Consider the following 16065-nt stretch of genomic DNA (forward strand, 5'->3'; position numbering starts at 1 on the left):
GATCTGGAAGCCGCAGCTGTTCGAGCGGCAGTTTTACAGCGAGATCCTGGACGCCAAGCTCACCATCACCGTCACCATGCGCACGCTGGACCTCATCGACCAGGCCTACGGCTTCGACTTCTACATCCTAAAGGCAAGACCCCGGCGCGGCCCTCACTGCCCTCTGTGACCCTGAACCGAGAGCTGCGCCTGCTGGGCTCTGGGGGTGGCTGAGGGATTCCGCTCCTGTGTGTCCATCCTGGGAGCCTGCAGGCACATAGCCAGCTCTGCTCGCTCTGACACGCCTGTGTGTTCTGTAGCCCCTGCCGTGTGCCTGTCAGTGTAATTTATTTTCTCTCCCCAGACCCCAAAAGCAGATATGTGCTCGAAGTTGGGGATGGATTTGAAGCGAACGATGCTGCTGCGACTGGCACGGAGGGATCCCAAGCTGCATCCTGATGATCCGGCCAGGAGAGAGGCGATTTATGACAAGTACCGGGTGTGTATTGGGCCCGTGGTCCTGGCTCTGCTGCTTGCAATCCCTGTTCTGGTGCTGCAGCGATGTCTGCTGCTTATCCCCACTGGTGTTGTGTTATTCACTGTGTTCCAATGCATTCTTCTCTGTTCAGGATGATAGGTATGGCTGCAGAAGATCTAAATATCTCTGCCAGCTGTTTCTTATCTCCCTGTGGGTTGCTGTAGTTTTCTTACTGACCAGTTAGCAAGACAAACATCTGTTTTTGGTGTGAGCCCGCACTAAGCACTGATAGGAGCACACACTGCCTGCAGCAGGCAGGAATTTGGTAGGGATCCCTGTCTGCTTTGTTTCACTTTGTGTAAGTGATGATGGGCGCTGGCATAGAAACAACACTGACATGTACAGTCTGTGGGGTTGTGCTGAGAAGCAGCTACAGAACTGTTCAGAAGAGAGGCAGAGCAGTTTACATGATGATGTATTTGCTTGCAAAGGGAAAAGGAGAAAAGGGAAGAGGACTTTGGCTGCAGGAAGTGGAATGAGCAGGGGAACAGTGTTTCGGGCTTATCTGTGGTAATGTTCCTACTGGGTCATTTCTGTGAGTGGGCCTGGAGGGGATTTGCATGTTACTCACCTGGAAGACACTAAACCACCCATTTTTATTGCAGGAATTTGTGATTCCAGAAGAGGAAGCTGAATGGGTTGGCTTGAGTTTAGAAGAAGCAATAGAAAAGCAGAGGCTTCTAGAGAAAAAGGTGAGTTTCTGAGGCAGTGCAGTCCTGCAAGCACAAAGATATGTTGGGCTGCACATGCAGTTGATCTGAGCATCCTGAGTGCTTCTTATCAAAGGAAGTCCAAAATTCTTGAGTAGCTGTTTGAGCCCAGTTAAATCTGGGAGCTCAAAAGATGGTGCTGCGTTCAAATCCTTTGCAAGATCTTATCTTCCGGTCAGGGGATGGATATTTAGTGGGGGATGATTCTCCTTCTGTTGACACAAACATCTTTGCCTTTGGTTATGTTCTCTAATACAACTTGGATTCATTTTCAGGGCTGACTCAGTTTTGTGACCTTTGATTACAGCAGCTCTGTTAGAAGCAACATGTCAAGGAGGGCACACCAGATTGCTGCTGAGGCCCTGGCTCTCCCTGGGGTGGGGTAGGGTCTCTTGATGACGTTTCCCCAAGGCCCGTTTGCTCCTGTTAAGGGTGCTGGGCCCTGCACTGTGTAGGGCTCCAGTGTCTTCAAAGAAAATGTTGTTCTGACATGCTTCAGAGCAGCCCTGATCTGGAGAAGGGAGGCAAGTGTTTTGAGAAGGAGGGGGGCCCCTGGGAGCTGCTGTTGATTCACATGGATGGGCAAAACTAGAAAAGCTGAGGAATGTCCCACACAGGTGCCTGTAATCTTTACAGAGCGGAACAGCAGTTGTAAGTAGAGGAGTAGCATAGTGAGTTGCTTTGTTCACATACTGAACAAACCCAGCCCATCTTCCACTGGTTTTAACCATCAGCACTCCTACAGCACTGGCTCTCTGGACCCAACTGCATGCAGGGGAAAAGGCCCTTGTCTTGCATGAGACATTTATGAATCTCACCAACATCAGAGATCGCAGATGAAGTACTGTGGGTGTTCTTTCTTCCTGCACCTATAACTGGTACTTCCCAGCTTTCTGTTGTCCTTGTCAGGCTGCAGACTGGATAAGTGATGCGCAGTTTGCTAACACATTTGTGAGAGCAGGATTGGTACAGTTGGGCATCTTCCTGGCACTCGTTAAACCAACTGCTGCTCAGTTTCAGGCTTTCAAAGTAGCTTAATCTCCTCTTTGTTTCAGGACCCCGTCCCACTCTTCAAGGTGTATGCTGAGGAACTCGTCAACCAATTGAAAGAACAGGCACTTGAGAAGGAGAAGGAAAGAAATAAGTAGAGCAGAACTCCCTGCTACAGATGAAGCTGTGGGGTTCAGAGAGCCTTCTATGTGAGCCACACTTGTGGAAGAGGCAATGCAATGAGCGTGCCAGGGGACGTGTTGCAGTTATCAACATCTAATTATAGCAGCCTAAATTCCATTGAGGAATTGTCCTTGTTGGCTGAGGAAAAGTTTTCTGTCCTCTGGTCTCTGAAAGCATTCTTGTAAGACTGACTTGATGTGGTGGTTCTGCCTGTGCAAGCAGTTGATTGCTGTTTAGTTTGATCCTGATATAAAATGAAATATTATGCATCTGGAGAATACCAATAAACTTTTCTCTGATATTCACTGGTCATTAGTGTATGGCAGGGACTGCAAGATGTAGCTGTGGTGCATCTTAGATCGGTCCCCAGTTCTGTTCTGCAGAGGAGAGAAGATTGTGCTCTGAAAGGATGACCTCAAACCATCCTGCAGCCAGTGCCTGCTGAGCTCCCTGGCCTCTTCTCCTTTGCCCCCCAGCTTGGAGGTGAGGGACAAGCACAGAGCTTATAGGACGCACCTTGTGTAAGCTTGGTCTGTGGGTTGTAGCTTGCATGCAGTAAGAGATTCTGCCTCAGCCGTGTCTGGGGATGAGGTATGTTCTCTCTAGCACGTAAGGACAAGTATGCTGCCTTGGTTTCTGAGCCATAGCACTCATGGTGAGAAGGAAGGTGGCATGTAGAGCAGCGTGTGGCTGTTCCCCTTTGTGCTGAAATGAAGGACTACAGGGGAGCAGAAATTCCCAGTGTTTCTTCTGACTTAAAGACTGGCAAAGAGGTGCTGCAGAGGAGGTTGCTGGGTAGGCATAAAGCCTTTATAAGACTGGGGATGAGGGAAGTTGTTGAGGTGAAGAACAGGCTTGTCTGCTGCTTTGGGGGCCTGGAATTGTGTTGGATCTGTCTCAGTCTGTATCCAAACCAACAGATGAGTGTGGCATGGCTATGCAGCCCCTGGCTGCACTACGTTTGAGCAGGAGGCTCAGCACTGCAGGGGACAGCTTGGGTGGCAGAAGCTGGGGTGTTTCCAGGCTGCTTGCATGTCCCAGCTCTGGCAAGTCCAGGTTCCCAAGAGCAAACTTGCGCAGAAGGTCACATTTGCCTAATTAATGATTTCTTAGCTAGGCCAACACAATGACATTTGCTTAACTTCTCCCTCTCCTGCAACTGAGCTGAGCGGGAAGCTGCTGCCCAGCTCCTCCAGGGACCCTGACACTCTGCCCTCATTAGAGATAATTAGCTGGGACAAGTTCTTCGTTGACAGCTCTGCTCATCATTAGGGCTAGTACAGCTCATGCATTTTAATGCAGTTCTGAGCAAACCTGCTGCCAGTGGCTCTGTCCCTGGAACGTGCCGGTTCCATGGCCGTGTGGTTGGCTCTGCTGCATCCTGGCATCTCAGCCCTGCTCTCTGTTGGTGGGGGAGGTGTTTGGGATGGCTGGTGGCGCAGATATCAGCTCATTCTTACCTGAGCCTGGGTTTTAGGTACAAAAAGTGATCTTGCAGTCTTGTGGTGCCCATATCCCTCAAAGGAGAGCTTTGGCCATGTGGCATCCCCAGCAGCAGTGCTGCCAGCACTGTCCTTGGAGGTGACTGTTCCTCAGCACTTCTCATCAGGTATGCATGTTCTGCAGGATTTGCCATCTTAGGAAGGAGGAAGGAAGCAGGCATAATGGGAGCTTTCAGCCAGATGTAGAGGAGAGCTCCTGACGCACTGGGGCAGGACTAATGCCAGCTCTGCACAAGTGCATAAGGAGCAGCTCCGTGGGTGAGAGATTAGAGGCATGCATCATTCTACCTCAGTTATGATGGCTGAATGGATTCTGCATTCTGCAGCTAGCAGGGAGCCCAGGCTTTGCAATTCTGCCTTCCCAAGCAAGGGCTGGTGCCTTGAAACCATGTTTGAATTTTTGTCTGTCTCACTTGTGGTTCCTAACAAATCATAGCCACTGATCTGAGAATTTGCTTGAGGTTAAGGCTACATTCCTCCACCAACTGAGCCATTTAAATTAATGAATTAATGAGTATTTTACTTGTAAATTCTCAACAGACCCATCTGTGCTCAAACGGTAAGTAATGCTTTGGGAGCTCTAACAAAAGAAGCGGTTTTGTGTTGGAGGGACAGAGATGGAGAGACAGCAGCATCTCTGAGTGTGAGATATTTAGAACAACAGGGCCAGGCCCTGAGAAACCTGTTCTAGTGCTGCAGCCAGCCCTGCTTGGAGCAGGAGGTTGGGCTGGAGACCTCCAGAGGTCCCTCCAGCCTCATTTTTTTCTGTGATTCCACTCCTAGGAGCTAATCCACCCTGTGAAGCTCCCTGTAAAGCAGCCGCGAGCTTGAAGAGCAGTTGTCAGAAATGAAGCACAAAGGCCAGCCACTGTGCTGGATGGAGAGGGAAAGCCCAGTTAGGGCAGGGGGAGGAGGAGTCTGATAGCTCTGCACATTCCCTGGGGCATGGAAAGCCACCACCTTCCTCAGAGCTCCTTCTGTGCTCCCTCTTCCTCCCACATGTGCACAGAAGTAGCTCAACATGCAAAACCACCACCTCCTGGGGATCAGCTGCAGGTTGGCACGATGGAACTGTCACCCGTGTTTTAGGTCACCAGGAGCAGCGGTGACAGCTGGGCCAGTGTGAGCAGAGCTCCAGTGCTGCAGCTGCAGGCTGTGAGGCCAGGCTGAGCCCAGCACTGGACCCTGCAGCTCTCCATCACAGAGCAGCTTCCAGCTCCAGCTGGCTCCCGGCTGCCCTGGCCCAGGACTCAAGGTGAGGGATGGCTGCCTCCACCTGTGGCTGCAGTGTGGAGGGCATGGGCTGGGGCAGGAGGGCTGTGGGGCAGCACAGGCTCCCTGGGACCTGGCCATGAGCTCTTTTGCTTTAGCGTGCTCTGCCAATTCTGTGTGCATCTCCATCACATGCCTTCTCTAGACAGCCATTGCCATGGCAACACTTAACATAGTGCTGTTTCAGTCCAGTTGAAGCACAGAAGATGGCTTTAGGGAGATGGGAGCTGGTGCTTGGCCTGCAGGGTGCCCTGAGGTGTCCCCTTCCTGTGGGCCCCATGGGACCCATCACCCTGGGGCTGGTGGTCCCAGGCAGAGGCAGCAGCAGGATGGAAAGCACTGGAAGCTCCTGCACCGTGGGCTCTTCCCACAGTGCTGCTGACATGGCCAGGGCCGGAGCTGGCAGAGCTCGGTGTATCAGTGAGAGGCCTGTGGTCCTGTGGTCAGCGTGAGGGGCCGGCAGCCATTTTGTGACAGCGCATCCTCACCCCATAGTAGAGCTGGTGCTGCTCTGCTGCGTGGCTATGGCTGTGCTGGGCTGCAAAGCAGCGGTCTGTCCCTGCTGAAAGGGCAGCTCTGCTGTGTGGATTTTTCCTCTTATGCATTACTCTGCTTTGATGAACATCTCCTGCCCATCCTGCCGGCTCCTGCAGCAGCTCCCTCCTCACCAGCGCTCTCCTCCTTGCCCTGCACTGTTGGTGTCATTAGCAAGCTTCAGCTCTTGAAAGACAGCAGTACCTCCATTACTCTCCTGGCTCTGTTTGTTGGAGCTTCTGAAACCAAACCTGAGCCGTTGGATACAACCCCTGAGAGCATACAAATGCACCGACAGAGCATCTGCCTCCGGTCTTTAATGTATCACATTTTGAGGCATAAGCCATTTTCCTAAGTCTGCCTAGTGTTCAGAGCAGCAGAGGAAAGCATCCAGCGCAGCAGCGTGCACCAGGCACTGGGGCTGAGCACGGCCGTGCTCCTGGCCCTGCTCTCGCTACCTCCAGCTTGCTCTGAGCTGACTTCTGTGCTTTGTTTCCTGAAGCAGCTCTACGTGATGGGGAGAAGCGATGGGTCCCCGTAGGGATGTCCAGGGGGCATCCTCCCAGCAGTGGCAGCAGTGCTAGCAGCTGGGGACAGTGGGGGGCAGAGTGTCGTAAGACCCTGCTAGGGAGCACAGCAGCATGAGAAGGCGCGGCAGGGCTGGTGATGGCTGTGTGCAGGCAGAGCTCTGGCGGCTCTGAGCCAGGAGTTACCATGGGAACCGACAGAGGATGCTCGTCGAGTGCAGAGAGCAGAGATGCCGGTATCACTCCATGGTACTGGTACCTGCAGCCCTGCAAGGCATCAAGCCTTCAGTTGGTGCCCACGCTTTGCTCTGAGCCACCTGTGGCCATGCAGCGAGCAGGCACTGAGCTGGAGCTGCAGCAGTGGGATCTGCGTGCTGCTCATTGCTCTGATCGGCTCCCCTTGGCTCTGCTGGAGCTGAGCTGCATGCTGAACTGGGGCCAGCAGCATCCTGCATGCAGCTGGCCGGCATGTTTGTGTAAGCAGAGCCTGCCCGGCTGTACCAACAGCCGCCTGTTTGTCCGTGTGTGGGTGGTGAGAGCCCTGACGTCAATGCCTGCCTTTCATCTCCCCGACACGACTGGGCTCCCTGCAAGCAGCAGGACGGTTTGCCCGACTCACTGGCACCGGCTGAGCTGTGCAGCAGTGCCTGCTCCACACAGCAACTGCAGACGGAGCCAGAAGTAGTGATGGCGTGGGTGCTCTCCTTGCTGGTCTGTGCCCAGTGTTGCAGGGCTGCTTGGCTGCTGGTCTTCCCTTTAGGGTTCTTCTCCAGGGATCTGTTCTCAGTGGGGCTGCCCCACAGCTTGGGGTCAGTTTAGAAATAGTCCTCGTTGATCATCAGTGATGTTCATCCTTTGGGTTGTGCTCCTCAAAAGCACCTCTTGCTCACTCTATGTGCTTGTAGCAGATCTGGGACAGCTCTCGGTTGGGCTGTGGAGGAGGCAGGGAGAGCCCATCTCCAGCTTGGTGTTGCTGCTCAGTTCCACATCTCTGAGGGCTCTGTGCCCTTCTGCCAAGCAGCCTGTAATGCCCAGGCACTAGAGTGGTGTGCGCTCTGCCAGTGTCATCCTGAGCCCATGCAGCAATGCTGAGAGGTGTCACATGGCACAGGGACAGGTCTGGAACCTGGAGGGGTCCCACTAGCACCATGTGGCAGCCACAGCCTCTGCCTGAGCCCTGGAGGTACTGCTCAGGACAGCTGGAGATGAGGACACAGCAGTGTCTGTCCTGAGTCTGCCAATGAGTCTGTGCATTCACATTCCAAAAATGAGCCCACAGTTCTATGAAATGTCCTGGGTGCTCCCTGGGTGCTGCCTCCAGCCAGATATCAGTACAACAGAACCTCATTCCATGCCCCTCAAAGCTTTTGGTGACAACGCTGTCTCCAGCCAGCACAGATGTACCACACGCACCACACTTTCCTCCCTCACTGCTGACACCTTCCAGGCTGGCTGCTCCAGGACACAGACTTCCCTTTACACATCATCTGGCCTTCCCCACGAGGATGATGCTTTGATAATATTTACACAGGTGTCCACAAATTCTGTTCCCAGTAGCATTTCGTCTCACCTGCAGGGACAGGTGTCTGACACAGTGCCCTGCTGTTTCCTGGATCTTCCTGCAGGAGATGAAAGGGAAAAGGGATGTTGTGTCAACCAGGCGGTTCTGGGCAGTGGGTGCATAGGGCTGGGGGAGCTGCGAGCTCTCATTCTTTGCCCCATGTCCTTTCACCCTCGCTTGTCACTCTGTGTCGATGTCACAGTCTGTGTCCCTGTAGCAGCATAGAGTTGGGAAGGGAGTGGGGCCACCCCATGGGACAGCTCAGGGCCACCTGCCTGGCCCTGCAGTGGGGCTGAGGGGGTGACCCACCACTACAAACATGCTCCCCATCTGACCATGTAGCTTTCCTTTTTGATTCTCAGCGAGCCAATTCTCTCTTCTTCCCTGCATCCCATACACAGGCGTCATCCCACGTGCCTACAAGGGCTGGAGGACACATAGAAGAGGAAGGGAGTGGTGTTTTGTACAGTTCTGCAGTGCCAGACCATCCCTACAGATCGGCATGGCCCCACAGCTGCAATCCCACTGCACTGCTCCTCTCCACGGAGGGTGCCATGAGCTGAGGTTTCTCTCCCTGCAGCTCCCTTTGTTCCCGCAGTCTACCCAGCTGTCACATTCTCCCTACAACCCTTTTTCTTCTGTTTTCACAGAGCTCTGTCCAGCTGCCAGCGCTCAGCACTGCAGGCAGGATGACACTGTGAGGTCTGTGCAGGCATCCCGGTGCTACGCCAGGTGCTGGCTTGTTGTCCTTTGGCTGAAGCACACATCCCTGGGTGGCAGGGACAGGCCCGTGGCTGCGTCCCAGTTCCTGGGAGCAGGATTGGTGCTCGTGGCCCACTGGACACTGCCTGCGGGACCCAATGGCCACGAGCACCAATCCTGCTCCCATTGGCCTGGTGGGCCACGTGTGTGGGGCTGGCAGCAAGGCACCTCTGCAGCTGATTGCATTGTGTATCTGCCTATCATCATCAAACACCCTCCAGGAGAAACAAGGGTCTCTGTGCTGGAAACGGTGCAGCCAGCAGGACAGGGAGGTGACGGTCCTTCTGTACTTGGCACTAGTGAGGTCACACCTCAAGTGCTGAGTCTGGTTCAGGGCCCCTCACTGCAAGAAAGAACTGAGAGTGTGTCCAGAGAGGGGCAATGGAGCTGCAAGGGGTCTGAAGCACAAGTCCAGTGGGGAGCAGATGGGTGAGCTGGGGTTGTTCAGACTGGAGAAGAGGAAGCTCAGGGGAGATCTCATTGCTCTCCACACCTGAAAAGAGGCTGTGGCAAGGTGGGAGTTGGCCTCTGCTTCTGGATAACAGTAATAGGACAAGAGGTGGCCTCAGGTTGTGCCTGGGCAGTTCAGGTTGGGTGTTAGGAAACATTCCTTCTTAGAAAGAGCTGTGATGCAGTGGCACTGCTGCACAGGGAGCGGTGGGGTCACCATCCATGGAGGTGTTCCAGAACTGTGGGGATGTGGCACGGAGGGATGCGGTCAGTGGGCATGGTGGAGTGGGTTGGGATTGGATTTGATGACCTTAGTGGTCTTTTCCAACCTGAATGATTCCATACTTGGCCTCAACGCCTGGCACTGATAGCACGGCCAGGCCAAGGGTAGAACTTCAAGCAGCCCAGCACAAAGTTGGCAGCACCTTGGCTCAGTGCAGCCCCGTTCCCAGCCATGTTCCCATTCCCAGCGCTCCCCATTGCTTCCCCACCTGGACAGAGTGGTCTGAAGGTTGGCTGTGCCTGGGTAGAACCCCAACACTGAGGAGGACAACGATGATGATGAGGGCTGCACCATGGTGCTGGACGGCCCCGCATGGAGTCATTGTGCAGCTGGTGGGGAGCGGCCGGCCCGGGGGAGGCAGCGCTGTCTGCAACAGCGTTCAAAGAGTTTTGCTTAAGTGTTGCTGCTCTTCAGGGCTTCCTCCAGAGAAAAAAAAGAAAAGAAAAGAAAAAAGGAAAGAGAAAAGAACGATAAATACTTTCCATGCTGGATGAAAGACGGCCTGTCTTGACTATTTACCCAGCAATTATAAGTAAATCGGTGGTGCCTAAAGGGGCTGGTTGCCATAGTTACAATAGGATTGGAAGGACCATCATTTGGTCCTGGCCGCAGCCAATCAGGCTGAGAAGCCAAAGCTGCAATATAAAGTAAAGATTCCCATCTTCCAGCCACACAGTTGCCAAGAAAGGGAAATAGGTTCAAGAGTGTTGGAAAGTGCTCCGGACAGCAAGCAGGGCGGCTGCTCCCGTCATGGCGGACTGCGAAAACCCAGGCGGCGCGCGACGCAGCGGGGCAGGCAGGTGAGAAATCCCAACGCTCCCCATCTCCCCGGTCATTGTTCTCCTTCGCCACGGCCCCCGCCGCCCCACCCCACCCGCGGCCACCACCGACCCCCTCGCCCCAGCCCCAAAACCCACAATGAAACCCCCTTCGGGTGAGAGACAAAGAGATCCGTGCGGAAAAACGCTCCACCATTCTCCCCAAATTGTGATCGTAGGCCTTTCAAATCAAATTTCGCAAAGCAGCTTCATCAAAGGCCCCCAGCTGGGAGACGCAAGCCCCATATTCCTGCCGCCCACACGGCCCCCCCAGGTCTTGGATGGTGCGACAATCGCACACAAAGTCAGCGCGGCTCGAGAAGAGTGTTTGCAAGAAAAGGGGGAAAAAAGAGAAAAAGCGAGAGCGAGAAAGAGCGGTGCCTAAATTGATCATAGTCTCCAAAATCTCATTACTCGAGACTTCTGAGGACGGATATTTCCAAAGGCTGCTATTAAAGACTTGTAAATGGAGCCCCTTTATGAGATCAAAGCCCAAGGGCCGGGCGCAGGGCGTGCGGTGGCTGTTGTGGCGGTGGCGGAGGGGCGAGCGGAGCCGCAGGATGCTGGGGGAGCCTTCCTCCCCTGCTGCTGCTGCCCTCCATGTTTCCAGTGTCGCTGCTGCCGCTGCGTGACCCATCTTGCAATGGATACTGCAAGCGTGATGTCGGGCAGAGCCGAACGCCGCCCCGGCTCCCAGCGACTGGAATGGAGATGGGCGAACTCCACCACCCGCAGAGCCGGGGATGGAGAGAGAGTCCCCAAACTCAAGCAGCCCCCTTCCAAAATTTCATAGTAATAAATGAGCTTATTCCAGTCGGGACCTCTCGGGACACCTCGAATTGCAGATCAGCTCGCGGCTCAGGGCGCTGGCTCCGCGGGGCCGTCCTGGCCTCAGGTCTTCTCCGTTGGGTCTCTTTTTCTCCCAAAGTTGCGGCATCTCGCTGCTTTGCTGGCCGTGGGCAGAAGGGCCGAGGACAAAGGGAGGTGGACAGAAGTTGCACGACTTTCTCTTCCCGCTGCCTCCCCTCAGATAAGGGCTGATTTCTGTTGTTGGTGACACATTCAGCTCCGGGAAGCATTCCCAGCACCAGCACCACCAGCAGGCAGGCGCCCCATCATATTCATGGAAAGCAAACTCACAGATGGTAAAATAACAGAGTCGTGTATGTTTCAAAGAGACCTTCTATGTCAATTGTTATATTATTAGGTAAACTCTAAGAAGAAAATCTTTTAATCCACTGTGGCTAATCCAGTCCACTTTTGTTGGCCAGGACATATTCAGCATCAACAAAAGGCTCTGGCCGACGAACACCGGCATACATAATGTATTTATAACTCCGGGAGCTGGCTGGGCAGCTCCCAGAAAGAGACACTCCTCGGGCCCACAGCAGGGGCCGGAGCAGAGGATTTGCCCGACTTTTATCAGTTTTATTTTCATTTCAAAGAACCCGACCGATATTTTCACTGCATTGCTTACCAGGCGAGGCACAAAGAGGGCAGGGACATTCCTGGCTCCAGCCAGCCCCACAGCCCGGACCTGCTGGGATCTGCACCCTTCATCTCCCTCTGTGTCCTGGGCAGCACAGGGGCACGGAATGGCCGGGCCTGAGGAAAAGCATCCAGGCACCAGGCAGGGAGCATGGGGCCCTGAGGTGCCCGGAGTGCCGGGATGGAGACGGATGGGACAGGGAGCACCATGCCTTCTAGGAGGATGGAGTACTTCAGTGACGCAGGCAGGTCTGTATATCCCTTATATCTCACCCAGCCCCTCTGCCATGTGCTGGGGACAGAGGGAGCTGCAGCGGTGCCCCAGGACAGACTGTGGGGTGCTGCCCCCATGGGGACAGGCTGTGGGAGCAGAGGAACCATCAGGAGGTGTTGGCTGGGCAGAGGTGGCTGTCCTCAGAACAGCAATCCTGGTCCCCTGAGATCTACATGGGCTTTGCTTGGAAGGTGTCATCACTTTGGGAATGGAGAGATCACCCTCCTGCAGGACTGGGGATATCAGTAATACCATAGCACTGCTGAGGGCAAGCACTGAGCATGGGAAGGCTGGAAGGTGTGCACGGCTGCCAGGAAGGGAGGTGGAGTGAAGCACGGAGACAGACTGTGTCCTCACACGCTGCAGAAGCTGCTGCCACACGAAGATGCATAGCCCAAGGTCTGCAAAGTTTGGTGTTGTGTACCCACCACCACGTTTTATCACGCTTCAGCCAATTGTAACTGTAAGAGTCAGGATGAAACATAATCTGAGGTCTGATTCACTCACATTTGCCTGCCCTGGGCTCTTCTGTCTCCTCCTGCAACATGTGAGGCTGTCTCCATGCCAGACAATGCTTGTCTCCATTGCAGGACCCGTGGCAGAGGAGATGTATTGGTAAGAGCAGACCCAGGACAGCCAGAGCAGGGAATGTGTCCTCTGCCAGAAGTTGGGGAGTGCACCTTGCAAAGGCTGTGGGCCATCAGGCTGCTGCCTGCTCCCACCATAGGAGAAGGGCTGTGTGAGGTCGAGGACATGGTTGGCACGAGCACAGATGGTGTGAGATGGCTGCAGAGGGGCAGAACCTGGAAGATGGTTCCAGCCCTGCAGAACAGGAGGGACAGCAGCTTCCGCAGTGTCCTGATGGAGACAGGAGCCCCAGGGCTGGGAAACAGCACCATGTCATGAGGTCAGCCCGAGTCCCAGTGCTGCAGAAAGGTCACTGATAGCCATGGGGCACTTGCCCTGATGCTTCCATCTGTGCAGAGCAGGGCTTTCTCCTTCCTGGGACAGAGCAGGCTGCAGTGTGTTCATAGCCACTGCTGCACAGCCCTCCCTGCCCCCAGACGCTCTGGGCTCAGGCTCTGCTTCATCCACTGCTCCCAGCCCTCAACTGCTCTGCTCTGGTCCTCCTTTGTCATAGGGTGGGCACGGTTTGTAGGGTGGCAGAGGCAGCACAAGCTGTTTCCCAGCAGCAGACAGTTCACCTGCCTGCAGCATGGGGAGGGGGTTGTAGCAGTAAAACAGGATGAAGTTTTGCACAGGATAGAAGATACTGGATACCTCTGCTTGACACAGAAGCGCTGACAGAAGGGGTCTGGGTAGCCCATACCAACATCCAGTGCTGAAGCAGCTCAGCTCAGGCCTCAGAGCAAATCCTGAACTCCTCCAGAAACAGAAACTCCCCACCTCTCTGTGTTTCCTCTCACAGTGAACTACTTTCTGAGCATTTTTTCCACCTCTGTATCACAACGATTCTGAGACATTCCGCATTTGTTCACTTGGAGACACCCGGACACACACTGCACCTCGACCTTCCCCCTGCTGCATGGAATCCCATCCCACCACAAGAGATGCCCCAGGAGTGGCCTCAGCTGGTGCCCACCAGCACAGAGCCTCTCCTGGTGCCAGTCCTGGGGACCTCCCAGCAGCATGAGGACGGTGGCACTCAGAACTGTCCCTGCTCAGTTTTGGGGTTCCTGGGGGTCTCCATGGCCCATTCAAGGTGGTTTTTGAGGTTCAGAGGCTCCACGTTGATGTGAAGTCCTAAAACTGGCCAGCATGGATGTAGGAGAAGGGAGGAAGTGCTCTATCACTACTTCCAGCCTCTGATGTGAGCTGTGATTTCCTGCTGCCAAAGAAGCATCTGTGGCATCTGATGAAGGTCCCAAGGTTCCCTATGCCACCCTCTGCAGCACAGCCCTGCCAGCATCCCTCACAGGAGCCAGAGCAACCAGCACCTTCTCCATCAACTCCTGTCCCCCATAATACATCCCATACAAATCAGAACTCACTCTGCCCTGTCTGAAAAGTGTGAAGCAGTAAGCAAAGCCACTCTGAGGAAGAAACAAGGAGCAGCCACTCATCTTTGCAGCTTCATGCTGCTGTTGAGCACTGCAGCCCTTTGACCCAGGCTTTCCAGGCTGCAGGGCAGAGGACCAGGAGATTTCCCCACCTGGCCCTGGGTAGGGCAGCCTAACGAGCAGAGTTCACTAGAGGATAAATCAGCAACCTGGGAGCTCAGCTGAAAACTCAGTGTTTCTTGTATTAAAGGGCAGTAGGGACATGGTTTGTGAGGTCTTAGCATACAGGAACTGTTTCAGAGGGAACCAGCACTTGTTCCAGGGAGCTGTGTTGGGAGATGAAGAGCAGAGTGCTGGGCTTCTCCATGGATGCTCATCTCAGCAGCTGTGTGAGGACTGCCATGCTTTTCTTCTGCCAAGCTGCTGTGCTGGAGATCTCACCTCAGATGCTGCTCTGGGGCTGAAGAAGCCAATATATTTTCTTAAGAAAGTGTGACAAACTTCTGAATGATCCTCTCCTGAATGAGGGAGGCGTGGATGTGAGGATCAAGATTTCCTTGCTTCTTCCAAGAGCAGAATGAGTTTGCTGCTCAAAAACTAGCAACCCTGTGCCAGCCAGCAAGGAAACGTGCTGTGGATTTTGGCAGACCCCCTCCAGCAGGAGCCAGCTTCCTCTGTGCATGGTTTCTCCACTCAGGGGTCCCAGTGTGCTGCTCTTTGGATTCCTCTCCACCAAAAAGCATGTTGTGAGAGGTAAGGCAACCTGGTGCACCCAAAATTTCCAGCTGGCTGCTGTGGTGTTCCTAGAAAGATGCCCATACCTGAACATGTGAGCAGGAGCTCCTGGGCTGCAGCATTAACGTTAATAAGCACTTGAGAAGAGGATAACAGAGAGCATCCATAGAATGCTCTCTGGTCCCACTGGGCTTGGGCTCAGCTTTGACTGACATGCTTATCTCTGGAGAAAATGCCAAGGAGTTTCCATCAGCAGCACCCCATGTGATTCCTTGTCTCAGCCCAGGTTTGGCTGCTTTGGACCTGAGTAAACCAGCCCCAATATCAACTGCCAATGGACCTTCATGGGCTGGAAGCTTTCCTGGAAGAGGACAATGCCAAACTGAGATCTGGACTGTACCATGAACACACGCAGTGTGTGCAGGTAAAATGATTTCCAGAGCTTGTCCTGAGTGCATGAGCGTTTCTGAGATTTCCTCACAAAGCTCATTGTGCCTCTCAAAGCTGAACAGAAACCCACGGGCTGCTACAGGACTCATGATCAGGAGTTCACTGACCATCTTCTCTATCTCTGGGAAGAACCTCCTCAAAGCAGATGCATTGGATGGCCTCATCCTAGAGGAAAAACTAATAAAAACATTCTATGCATCCTACTTGCATCACCAACCGCAGGCCAGATGTGGGCTGAAACACGGTCAGTACGCATTGCTCATTGAAAACCTTTTGCTGGCTCGCTTAGGAGAGCTGGCCCTCCGTGATAGGTGAGCCAGGAGCTCAAGTACTCACACTGCAGGCTGAGCTGCTGATCGGGATCGTATCAAAGCATTCCGGCTGAACGTTTGTACAGGCTGTAGGACAGACATCAAGGCGTCACCGAGTGCTGAGCTTGCTTTTGCCAGCTGGGCTAGTGACCACATCTAAGCCTAAGATCTTTCACAATATTGCGAAACAGATCCACAAGAGTGGAACAACCAATATTTCCAGCAGTGCTCTTGACATCAGCTTTTCCTTACCGCCGACTAGCTGATTGGGATTATTAATGGATGGATAAAGGAGATGCACCTGATACAGGAGTGTCAGGTTCAAACACCTTGAATTGGCATGGGTTGCTCTAGGGCAATCGTGGCAGCAGGGCTCACCTGTCCCAGTGCAGCTGACTGAGCTGTCAGCTGAGCCCTGTGCTCCTACGTGAGGATGGTGACTGCTGTGCACTCACCTCATCCCATCGTGTTGTGGAGGCAGGCAGCAGCCACAGCCTGGGAGCAGCAGTCACAAAGACGCAGCAGGCAATGCCTTGCAGTAGGTGGGTGAGCCCAGGTGCATAGCAGGGTGTGGGCATCAGGGACAGGAGTGCCCCACAGCCACCACTCCCTTCTCTGGCTCTGTGTGACCAGTAGTACCACCGTACCACGACCAGAGTCCCTGTGCACAGAGACAG

General features: G+C 54.1%; 2 protein-coding genes across 2 annotated transcripts in view; both read left to right on the forward strand.

The window, feature by feature from the left end:
* Positions 1-6: 6 nt before the first annotated feature.
* MRPL28 (mitochondrial ribosomal protein L28) lies at positions 7-2701 on the forward strand. The gene is made up of 4 exons (XM_010719392.2): positions 7-133; positions 344-478; positions 1123-1209; positions 2283-2701. The coding sequence occupies exons 1-4, from the start codon at positions 77-79 to the stop codon at positions 2373-2375; spliced, it is 372 nt and encodes a 123-aa protein (XP_010717694.1). The 5' UTR covers positions 7-76; the 3' UTR covers positions 2376-2701.
* Positions 2702-14961: 12260 nt separating this feature from the next.
* The window catches only part of PGAP6 (post-glycosylphosphatidylinositol attachment to proteins 6), a 17708-nt gene continuing 16604 nt past the window's right edge, over positions 14962-16065 (forward strand). The window contains exon 1 of the mRNA XM_019620604.1: positions 14962-15051. Within this exon, the coding sequence (XP_019476149.1) occupies positions 14962-15051 (90 nt within the window). The remainder of the gene's footprint in view (positions 15052-16065) is intronic.

This window comes from Meleagris gallopavo, chromosome 16 (assembly GCF_000146605.3).
Source record: "Meleagris gallopavo isolate NT-WF06-2002-E0010 breed Aviagen turkey brand Nicholas breeding stock chromosome 16, Turkey_5.1, whole genome shotgun sequence".
Taxonomy (NCBI): Eukaryota; Metazoa; Chordata; class Aves; order Galliformes; family Phasianidae; genus Meleagris; species Meleagris gallopavo.